The 12,348-nt window shown below is 45.4% G+C and overlaps 1 protein-coding gene across 1 annotated transcript in view; it reads left to right on the forward strand.

Annotated features, from left to right (window-relative positions):
- Window positions 1-12,348, forward strand: part of Sdk2 (sidekick cell adhesion molecule 2) — a 299,575-nt gene that overhangs the window by 167,180 nt on the left and 120,047 nt on the right. The window contains exon 3 of the mRNA XM_029562667.1: window positions 4,108-4,214. Within this exon, the coding sequence (XP_029418527.1) occupies window positions 4,108-4,214 (107 nt within the window). The remainder of the gene's footprint in view (window positions 1-4,107; window positions 4,215-12,348) is intronic.

Raw genomic sequence — 12,348 nt, forward strand, 5'->3', positions numbered from 1 at the left:
TGACCACACACACACACACACACACACACACACACACACACACACACACTCTCTCTCACCCCAGGCAGGGAGACTGTAATTCTGATGGTGTGAAGAGGGTTCCCCTGGTAGAAAGGCAGTGGGTGGAACTGTTACTTTAAATAATGGTGCCTGCAAGACCGAAATAGGTCTTCCAGGCAGGGACAGCAGCATGCAGGCAGTCAGGGAGAGGAGGGAGGCGTGATGGAGATGGAGGCAGGGGCTACAGGGAACAGAAGACCCCAGGCAGGGAGACTGTAATTCTGATGGTGTGAAGAGGGTTCCCCTGGTAGAAAGGCAGTGGGTGGAACTGTTACTTTAAATAATGGTGCCTGCAAGACCGAAATAGGTCTTCCAGGCAGGGACAGCAGCATGCAGGCAGTCAGGGAGAGGAGGGAGGCGTGATGGAGATGGAGGCAGGGGCTACAGGGAACAGAAGGGAGCCACACACACACACAGAGCAGGGGACAGACCATCAGCCTGTGCCCTTCCTCCTGACCCCAGGTGAGGCCTGGGGATGTGAGACACGTGAACGTTGAATCTTCTGCAAGAACTGAGTTACATTAAAGTTTAAATTTGCCATGCATCATGACACCAGCAAACAAATCTGGATCGAACGAGTCCCTGGTGCCTTTTTTATAATGTGTACTTAAATTATATGCACAAAGTGCACTTTTTAAATTTTATTTTTAAAATAAAAGGAATATATGTGTATGATAAAGAAGATTCTCATGGCATAAAAAAAAACATAAAATCAAAAAAGCAGAAGTTTCCTTCCCAGACCCAAGTCCTAGATACTGCTCCCTAAAGGGAAATAACACATTTCAAATACTCCATCTTGAAAAAAATATTATGCTCATATCTGTGTGTTCATGGGATTGTGTGTGGGTGCACATGAGTATTTGTATGAACATACATAAATAAATGTGCTGTTGCAATTTACCCAAATACCAGCATCATAACATCATACTATTTTTTGGCTTAGAGATGGGGGACAACTTCCTAGGCTGTTTTTATTGGGTCAATTTGCATAACCCATCCGTTCAGGACTTGATAGCACGTAGCACCAAACAGTTACACCCAGGGATACTTTTTCAGTCTTTTTAAATGTAATTATTTATTTATTTCTGTTTTATGTGTATGAGTGTTTTGCCTGCATGTATGTAAGTGCCTGTGACCGGAAGAGAGCATTGGATCCCCTGGAACTGGAGTTACAGACGGTTGTTAACAGCTATGTAGGTGCTGGGAACCAAACCCAGGTCCTCTGCAAGAGCAGCCAGTGCTCTTAACTGCAGAGCCTTCCCTCCAGCCCCCTACTTTATCATTCTGGTTCCTGACAGCCAGCTCTGGGATTGTTTAGCCTCTCATGACCTTGTGTTTTTATTCACATAACTCTCCCATCTCCTCGCTTTGATTTCTCTTCCTTGCTTTGGGGGTCTTGGAGAGTTTTCCATTTCATCCCGCACAGGTGTTCTTCTTTCGCTCAGAACCGCTGCATCATTTATTGATCTAATTCCGATTTGATGGACATGGAGGTTGTTTCCCATTTCTCTTTGTTTGTCTCTAAGATCACAAGCTGCTCCACAGCAGGGAGCATCCTTGTAGTATTCTTTCCTGTCACATTGTTGCAAGTCTATCTAAAAAGTGGCTCCAGGGGAGTGCAACCCCCTGTCAAACAGCTTGCATATTCTAATGGTGATAGATTTTTGCCCCAAAGGCTGGACCGATTCCCAGTGCCCCCATCAAACCTGAAGGCATATCTGCCATTCCCCCTCATTCTTGTGACTTAAAATACCTGAAAATCTTTGGTCATCTGACGTGCAAACAAGGTCCATCTTTATTTTCATTCATTTCATTATGACAAAGGGTAGGCATCTTTTCTTTTTTTATTATTTTTTTATGTGTACAAGTGTTTTGCCTGCACGTATGTGAGTGTACCACATGTGTACAATGCCTGCAGAGGTCAGAAGATGGTGTCAGATTCCCTAGAACTGAAGTTACAGATGGTTTTTAACTCCCATGTGGATGCTGGAACTCAAACCCAAATCTTCTGGAAGAACAGCAAATGTTCTTAACCACTGAGCAATCTCTCTAGCTCCCAGATTTTATTTCTAAAGGTAGATCATCTTTCCCTTCAAAGACTCATTTCCCCCAAAGCCCCTTGGCTCAGAAAGGTGAGCATCGGACAGGAAGAAGCCCTTGGGTCAGGATAGAGGGTAAATTAAAGAAAGAAGGGGACAGATTTGCCAGTGCTCGGGCCTCTGCCATCTCCCACTGCTCAGTAGCAAAGGACAGATGACTGCCACAGTCACTGGCAGAAATAAGGGACTGGGGCAGCCAGAAGGTTCTGCATGATGCCACAGAGCCAGAGAAAACTGCACACAGCCCAGTCATGTGTCAGAGTCGGGTAACACCCGGGTGGGAGGCAGAGCTCTGTAGGGTGGGCCTCGGCCTTGAACTGGTTCACAGCCAGGCTTGCAGTCAGAGGAGCTCAATAGGGCCCTGACTCTGCCTCTTACTGCATGTGAAACTATAAGTCAATGCCAAGGCACGTCTGGACCTCAACATCCTCACTCTAAAATGGAATGCTAATACAGGCACCCTCTTTCATAATGCTAGTGTAGACATTAAGCCAGTGCCTCTCAAATGCTGACCTGAGGCAGCTTGTGACTGTACAGATATCATGAGAAGTGTAACAGTAATGTAATGGGCTTCCCATACAATTTAAGTTTAAATTTTTGTTTAAGCTTCCCTTATGCCTTCTTCGGCAGCTCAGAAATACCTTTTTTAAGATAAAATGCAAACCACTTCTGGTTATTTTTCTTTCCCTGGCACTTCGTAATATTATTACTTTCTGTTTTAAAGTGTTTGATGCTGGGTTCTGTATGCTTTTTTTTTTTTTTTTTTTTTTTTTTTTTTTTTTTTTTTTTTTTTGGTTGGTTTTAATGATCTTGGCAAAGTAAAAACTTAACAGTTTTATGTAGGTCACATTTTTTAAAGTGTTACTGGTCCATGATAGCCAATAGTCTGGGCACTGCTGTGTGAAGTAAAGAAATGTGTGAAAAGTACTTAATACGGCACCTGAAACACAGATGGTACACAGAAGGAGGGGCTGATGTGCCATCATTGGGAAGGTGATAGTGATGGTGATAATGGTGATGATGGTGACGGCAGTGATGAACATGATGACAACCATGGTGATAGCCATGACAATGATCTGATGGTGGTAATGGTGATTGATGGTGGTGGTGGTGATGATCATGATGATGGCGGAGGTGGCGATGGTTATGTTGGTGATGACAGTGGTGATCTGATAGCGGTAATGGTGATGATGGTGGTGGTGATGTGATGGAAGTGATGATAATGATGGTGGTCGTGGTAATGATGATGATGGCAATATAATGGTAGTGGTGATGATCACGATGATGATGATGTTGATGATATAATCGTAGTGGTGATAATGATGACAATGGTTTTGATGATGATCACTGTGACGATGTTGGTGATAATAGTGATGATGGCAACAGTGATGGAGGTGATGATGATGGTGGTGATGGTAGTGATGAAGATGATCATGGTAGGGAAGGGATGACAGTGTTGACAGTGGTTATAACGCTGGTAGTGATGGTGATGATGATTGTGATAATGGTAATGTGGTGATGGTGGTAAGAATGACGATAATTATGATAATGGTCATGACAACAGTGGTAATGGTGGTGGTGATGATGGTGATGGTGGTGACAGTTGGTGGTGATGATGATGGTAGTAGTGGTGACTATGGTGATGGTGCTGATGGTGCTGACCGTGGTAATGATGACTGTGGCAGAGTCAAAGACTCAGGCCCAACACTTCCAGTCTTAGGAAAGTTCAAACTGAATCCTGCACAGCTGAACCAAGGTTTTTGGTCTATAGGAAGGATCCCATCCTATTGATAAAGACCTTGCTAGGGTCCTATGGAATAGCCCAAGAGCTTCTTGTACTCTTCATTCAGGGTAAGGCGACCCCATGACCTATGACCCTGAGCCCAATCTGACCTTTACACCTCTGTAATACCTGCCTTACTTATTGACTATCTCATCTGTCCCCTAGGTACATGATCACCAGCCTAGACCGCACCCACGCCGGCTTCTACCGCTGCATCGTGCGTAACCGGATGGGGGCCCTGCTACAGCGGCAAACTGAAGTCCAGGTGGCCTGTGAGTACAGTGGGGGACCCAGGACAAGAGAGGGTCTGCAGGGTCTGCACCCACCAGCCACACTCTGTCCTTCCATGCCTACTGTGGGCCAATGAGGCTCTTCCTGCTTGTCCAGGCCAGTCTTTCATTTTACACCTGGTAGAAGAACCAAGGCCCAGAGAGGACATGAGAACTCCGTAAGGTCACACACCGATCAGTGGTGCACTCTCTGCTCATACTGTTTCTCTGTGACAAGCCTGGATAGTCAAGAGCTCTGCGACACTTTAGTCCACGAAAGAGTGACCTTGACTTTGCCATCCTTCAGTTAGCTGTACCAATGATAACATAAGAGTCCCAGTAATGTTCAGGGGGCACTGGGAGGTGCCTCAAGCCAAGGGACTGGAACTCCATGAAGGGGCTAGGAATGATGTGTTGGGGTTCCCAGAAGTGCCAAAGAGGCAGAGGACAAAGTGATTGATCATCACCAAGCTTTCGAGGATGACACCTCCTCCTTATTGTTACCACAGCCCAGAGAGCTTTCCTCAGGCAAATGGGGAGGACAGTAGAAGACCATCAGGTCTCCCAGGGATCAGGGCTTCCCCAGGACTCAGCAACCCTTTCCTAGAGCTGCTACTTCCTGAAGCACCTGCTGCATACCCACTGTAGGCCGCTTCAGGCTGGTTCTTTAGAGGGAGAAATGGCCTAAGATACACTGGTGGTCATGGGGATGTGGGTAACCTTTGTGAGCTCTAGTTACCCCGCTCTCACCATCCTGAGCTCTGTAAGTGAGGACAGGGAAAGCATGTTATGAAGACCAGTATCTACAAGAAAACCCCAAAGCATGTCAAAGAATGTAGATGATAATTAGGAAAAACAGCCAGAATCAAAAGCGGACAGGGCTGGAGAGATCGCTTAGCAGTTAAGAACTTGTATTATTGCTGTTTTTGCAGAGGACCTGAGTTCTGTTCCCAGCACCCATACCAGATGGCTCACAACCACCTCTAACTCCAGCTCCATGACATTTGACACCCTCTTCTGGCCTCTATGGACAGCTGCACACATGTTCTTATAAACAGACATACATACTCATAATTGAAAATAAAAATTTTGAGCCTGGCATGGTGGCACATGCCTTTAATCCCAGCACTCGGGAAGTAGAGACAGGTGAATCTCTGTGAATTCAAGGCCAGCCTGGTCTACATATCGAGTTCCAGGCCAACAGGACTGCATAGTAAGAACCCTGTCTAGATAAATAAATAAATAATAAATAAATAGATAAATAAATAAATAAATAATTTTTTAATTTTTACAGAAACTTTATTGAGAATTTCATACATGCATATAAGGTATTTTGATCTAATCCATGCCCATTCCCTCCCCTCCAACATTCCCCCCTCTGAAGAGGTAACCATAAAATCTTTTAAGGATTAGATACAAGCTCCCAAATATTTTCGACATTTTTGGCGTTTGGAATGGAGTAGGTTGCTAAGAGGCTCAAGGACATTGTGAGTTTTAGCCAAGAAAGGTGGCTATATTTCTTTGGGGTCTTTTTATCCTAACTGCCTAGCCAATTCCTACCTCCTATTCTTATCACACCATCCTCTGAAGGGGTTACCCAAATTGCTAATAGGGAATAGGGACGCCAACCGCTCTGGCCTCTTCCATGCTGAACAGGGATGCAGGGTGAGGCAATTGGAGTACCCCTTCAGTGGTTTTGTCTAAAAGACTCCCAAATTGCATAACTCTCATCTCTAAGGGGAGAAGAAAGTCCTTGAATCATGATTAGGAGATGTGAAGGAGAAGTAAAGGCAAGAGTAATTAGTTATATGGATGTGAAGGAGAAGTAAAGGCAAGAGTAATTAGCATTGCAAGTTCTAGACAGGGAACTAGAAAAAAGTCAGAACGGGGCAATTTTCAAATGTTCATATGAGAGTCCACTGGAGTTTCTTGACAAGGGCTTCCAAAAGCATCCATCTCTTGGGTTCTTCCTCATTTGTCTTCCAAGGCTGGACTAGTTGGCTGGGAAAAGTGGCTGGATACTCAGGTGAGGGTCCAGTGACCCTTCTTGGCACTCCTTTAATGAATGAGCATAACTGTCAACAAACCCATTTGTGACTATGTTTAGCGATCAGGCTCAAAAAGAAAAAGTTGTGAATAAATAAAAAATTTTAAAGCAGAGAGAGGACAGACTGGCCCACAAGCCAGCATCAAAGGATCTTAGCTCACGTCCAAAGAGCACAAAGTCTGAATCCCAGTGCTGGGTTTCAGAGAGCTAACAGCCCAGAGGATGGCCATGGAGCATCTTTCTTTAGTGCCAGATATACCTAGCCTGTGACATTGGAACATGGTGTCATTTACAAAGTTCAGTTTCAAGAACCATGTAATCAAGTTACAAAAGAAAAATCATACACCAAAAAAAAAAATCTCATGAGGTTTTAAGTTAGTTTACAAATTTGGGTTGGCCCACATTTATAGCTACCCTGGAACACATCAACCCATGGGCTATGAGTTGGACATACTAGCTCCTCATCCTGTCCCATAGTTCAGGGGGCAGATGGAGCTGGGGTGACCTCCAGAAAGATTGTATACACAGCATGCATACCCATAGATATATGAACATGTGCACAAGGCATGTTCACATGTGTTTGTCAAGGTTGATCTGCCTTTTGATTCATGTGTGTGAAGGGAATGAGCATGTCTGTGTGCAAGTGTGTATGTGAAGTGTGATGTGTGTGTGTATATGTGTGTGCTTCGATGTGTGCCTGGGTCTATCTGCCTCTATTTGGCAATGTATTATGTGTGCAGGTGTGTGCCGATGCAGTGCATGGATTTGTAACATGTCCACACAGGTGTCTCCAGGAATATACAGTGTATGTTCATGAGTGTGCATGCATCTGTAGGGGTGTGAGGTCTGGCTTGGTCTGTTCCTTCCTCCTGGGTCTACGGGAAAGTACATGCTCTCTAAAGCTGCTGCATCTGTGTTGTTCAGTCTGTCTTCTCACAGGAGCACCTTTCTGTGAATAGGTGATGTCTGCCAGCCTCTCGCTCACCCTCCCCCTCTTAGCTGTGTCTACCTTAGGATGGTCAACACACTGCTCCCCAGTGACCACTGTCCTTTGCACCTCTTTCTAGGGATCCTGGAGCCGACAGGCCCTGCCCTGGCTTGCACCCCTTCCCAAAGAGGCCATGTAACTTATGTTCTAATGAGAAATTAATAAGGTAGCTGTGCTAACAACTAATGATAACGGCAAGGCCATTTTAAAAAAAGGTTCTTTACATGTTTTTAATTATAGCAATTAGGGGGAGTCAATAAAACATCTCCCCCACCCCAACCCACTGCTTGTCCCCACTCAGAGTTTCTCCTTTGTGTTTTTAAAGTTGCCATAAATTTCCACCATTGAGTGAGAGGAACGGCCAGGAGGGTTGGAGGAGCTCTCCAGAGTCCTGTGCCTGTGGGCACCTCTCTGTTCCCCTCACCTGGGTGATGCCTCTCCCTCAGGCCTTGCTGGCCTGGTGACTCAGAATGGAATCAGTCACTCCCATCCCACCCCACAATGCCAAACTGAACCACACACAGCAGGGTGAGGATCTGCTTTTCCTACTAGCCAGACCTGTGTCCCTTGCTAACAGCAGCCTGCCTCACATTCAGAATGGGATTCAGGATTCTCTGCTGTCACAAGGACTGGGGTGATGCTGGAAAACCTCTGGTCAGCCTACTTTCCCAGATTCCCTATCTGAGGCATGGATATGGACTTGAGACAGGATAGTGGGGACTGTGTGGGCAGCATTACAGGTCTGCCTGGAGCATCGGTTACCTGGATATTTACATCAGTCATGAATGGCTATAATTAGCCAGATGTGGCAACACACGCCTGTCATCCCAGCACTCTGGAGTCCTGGACAGGGAATGTCTGTGGATTCCAGCCTGGGCTAGATAGCGAGTTCCAGAAACATAGCAAGCCTCTGAAGAAAAGGGTTTTTTATTGATTTTAATAATTAATTACTGGGGCTGGAGAAGTGGTTCAGCAGTTAAGAGCACCCTCCATTCCCAGCACCCACGCAGCAGTTAACAACTGTCTATAACTCCTGATCCAGGGATCTGATGCCCCCTTCTGGCCTCTGAAGGCACTACACGCATATGGTACACTTAAATTCATGCAGGCAAACCACTCATATGCATAATAAAAATTAAATTAAAAAAATAAATGACTTCAATAGTGTCCTACTGTATTCCTAGCACTATTCCAAGTGGCAGGAACGTACCATAGAATAAAACCAAGGTACTCACCCACCCCTCTCCTCCAGAGAGCTAGGAAGCAAATATAACATATAACATGTATTTGAGGCCCATGAGTGAACACAGGAAATGGAGCTAAGTAAGAGGAATGAGGGAAAGAGGCAGAGATCTTATTCTTGCAGTGATGGAGAGTGCCCACTGAGGAGGTCACATTGAGTAGTCTGATAGGAAGGTGGGTGGACCACACAGAAGGGAAGATCATCCAAGCCAGGGAACAGCAAGTGCAAAGGCCCCACAGTAGACTTGGAGGTCTGAGACCAAGGTAGCTGGAGCAGAGCAAGGGCAGCAAAAGTCATCAGAAAATGACCTGGCCAGATCAGACCTTGGGGAGCAACCACAGCAAGATGAGTTAGAAGTCATGGGTGGTTGAGGCTGAGCTGTGGTAGGATCTGGTGGAGAGAGAGGTGCTGTTTTCATACCAAATATATAGACCCACAGGGAGATGCCATGCTGCGCAAACCAGACTGTAAGAAACCAAAGTTGAACCCAACCATATGTGGGAAGAAACCCACCTCGGTGCTGGTGATAATATATAATTGGTAAATTGGTAGGTTTGGGGAATTGTTGGCATGATTAGTCAAATTACTGTGTGCAGGCATTCCACCCAGCAGTTCCCTCTTATGAAATCATGCCTAAAGTTCTCCCCAGCCCCTGTGTACATGGGCCGGGTGGAGGGGGGAGGAGCTGCTCCTCAGGACAGCAAGGCAGATCACCATGTGACCCAGGGAATTCCAGACAGCTCTGCAGTGGCTTAGGCAAAGACCTAAGCGGGGATGGGGGGAGGGGGCATAAAATCACATTGCCCCCAAAACAAATCTTATAAGCAATCATATACAGAGTAAGCCTGGATATTTAAAAAAGGGCTGAATCAGTCATAAATGGCTTGAGACTGCACCTATTTGTGGGGATACATTGGCACCCCAGGATTCAGGAGAGCGGTTAGCCCTGGAAAGAGTTGGACAAGAGGGGAAGGTACCCAGGGGAGAGGGACAAGGCAACCACAGTGTTCTGATTTTTGAGTTGGGTGCTGAGTACTGAGATGTTGATTTTCTCCTTCTTTAAATTATGCATATAATTATATTCATTTTTTATATGCATGACCTGTCTCATGATTTTAAAAATGATTTAAAAATAAGTAAAGGAAGGATGGTATTCTGAAGAGGAATTCTTACTTTACAGACCCTTTTAAGCTCTAACAAAGACATCAAGAGTGAGTATCAGTCACATCTCACTGTGCCCCAGGCCTGTGGTCCTCTGCTCTGGGGAGGGAGATTTGTTAGGAAGGTTGGATCATTCTGCAGGCCATAACAGGGTGGGCGGGGGAGAAGGATAATGAATGAGTAACATCTCAAGGAATATGTGGAGTTAGAGCCTCATCCTCTTCTGCCTGAGCATGAGAACTGTCCCAGGGAACCCTGGACCCCAGCCTGTCCCCTTCATTCCTCAGTCTGGCTCCTGCAGTGGTAGGCTGACCCAACACCCCCAGCAGCCTCTCCCTGCTCAGTTCTATGTACATGGGACTGATACAGACACAGATATGTGTATGAATGCTGCCTGCTCTGGGTAGGAGCTCTCTGAGCAGATCCTGAAGCTCGCACAGCAATAGAGGGGAGAGAACAGGAGGGACCTGGGGCCTGGAAGCCGCCATGAGGTGGGACGTTTACAGGGTAGAGACTGGAGGACAGGACTTTTGTAGTATGGGGACCTCCTTCCTCCATCCATCCTACTGAAAACACATACAGGTACGTAAGTATCCATTCCTCCACATGTGTAAACCTATATACATCCGATCAGCCATCCTACACACATACATGTATACCAACACACAACCATCCATCCACACATACAATCATCCATCTCTCCACACATGTGAAAACACACACGTCCGACCTTCACACATGCATACATATGTACCCACATCCAGCCATCCAGCCACACATGCATGACTACCCATGTACAACCATCCACCATACATATAACTACCCATCCCTCCATACATACAACCATCCACTCATATGTAAAATAACCATACATATCCACAAGCAACCCATCTGTCCACGCATACAACCATCCACCCCACCTATGGTGATTTGAATGAGAACGTCCCCATAGGTTCAAGTATTGGGCAGTTTGTCCCCAGTTGGTGGCGCTGTTTTGGGAGGTTTTAGGAGGTGCGGCCGTGCTGGAGGAAGCACATCACTGGGGGCGGGCTTAGAGAGTTCTTAAGCCTTGCTGGATTTCCAGTCATTCTGATTACTCTGCTTGCTTGAAGATGTGAGCTCTCAACTTTCTTCTCTGGCCACCTCTGCTGCCACGCCTCCCCCCACCATGATGGACTCTTGCTCCTCTGGAACCACAAACCAAATAAATTCTTCCTCCTATAAGTTGCTTGGTCATGGTGTTTTATCACAGCAACAGAAAAGTAACTAATACACTTCCACACATGTGAAAACATACACATATCCAACTATCCCATCACATATACACACATACAGCCATCCACTCATACAAACAACCATCCATTCTTCCACATATATAACCATCCACTCACATACAAAACAACCATACATACCCATATACAACCCATCCTACCATACATACAAACAACACATGTGCATACAGCCATCCATCCCACATACAAAGAAACATATACGTCGAGAATCCAACAATCCATCCTTCTATCCCTTTCCTCCACTCAACTGTCCACACCACCATCAATCTGTTCCTCATCCATCTGTTCATCCAATCAACACTCCATCTCCCCATCCACGAACAGGCCTTGTCCTACTGACCTTTTATTTCCAGACTACACTTTCTCTACACCACACACACACACACACACACACACACACACACACCTAGCTACACCTACTCCCACTTTATGTATCAGTTTAAGGGACACCTCACACACCACATAGCATGAAAAAGGTTCTGTTAGTGACTCTCACAAAAGAATCCTGTCCTTTCCTTCCCAACAGGTGTCTTGAGTAACACTAAACATTTGCTTATGGGCTTGTCTGCCTATGCCTATCTCCCAGGCCATACTGTAAGCTCCCAGGGCACAGGGACCAGGTCTTTCTTTAGCACCTTCCACAGAGCCCACCTCACTCACAGTAGGACTCCATAAAGAGCTGTTGGGTCTAGACATAACCTCTTAGGTGCAAAACAAGGACCTAGCCACCTGGTAGGCAGTTGCTTGTGAATTCAACAGATGCCAGTTGCCTCTCTCAGCTGACCACCTAGAAGAAGGAACTAGAAAGGGGGGTGGGTTGTGCAGAAGGTGAGTCATGACCCAGGTAGGGAGGGTGTGCAAAGGGAGAGCAGCACTGTGCCCAACCCTAACTGCTTAATGTTGGATCAGCCACTCCATCTCCATGAGCCTTCATTTCCTCCCTGACCAAATGGAGCTAATAAAACAGGAGAGCAAAGGAAAAAGAAACACTATTACCATGAAATTGCTTTAAATTGTTTAAATATATCTTCTGAGTTCTGTGAAAAGTTTTTTTAAATAGATAAAAATTATTGTAAAGACTAAAATCAGAGTGATTTATCGATGTAATTTTTTTATAGACAGAAGCAAGTAATAGAAATTAATAAACAACTAAAAGTGCATATTTATTGAAACTAAGCTTGTTGTGTTATCAGAGGCTCAAATGAGATAATGCATGTGTAGTCTGCCCAGAGAGAAACCCGGCATAGGGTAAGTGCTCGTTTCTGATTCTATTTGGATGTTTTGGGGTAATCGTTGTTGAACAGGTAATGTTTACACTGAATCATGAAAAATGTATAGGATTCCAGTATTTTAGCAGTGGAAATAGCAGATATACTTCTTTTGTGATTTTACACACTCTTCCAGAT

This window comes from Nannospalax galili, unplaced genomic scaffold (assembly GCF_000622305.1).
Source record: "Nannospalax galili isolate Female #2095 unplaced genomic scaffold, S.galili_v1.0 scaffold634, whole genome shotgun sequence".
Classification (NCBI taxonomy): Eukaryota; Metazoa; Chordata; class Mammalia; order Rodentia; family Spalacidae; genus Nannospalax; species Nannospalax galili.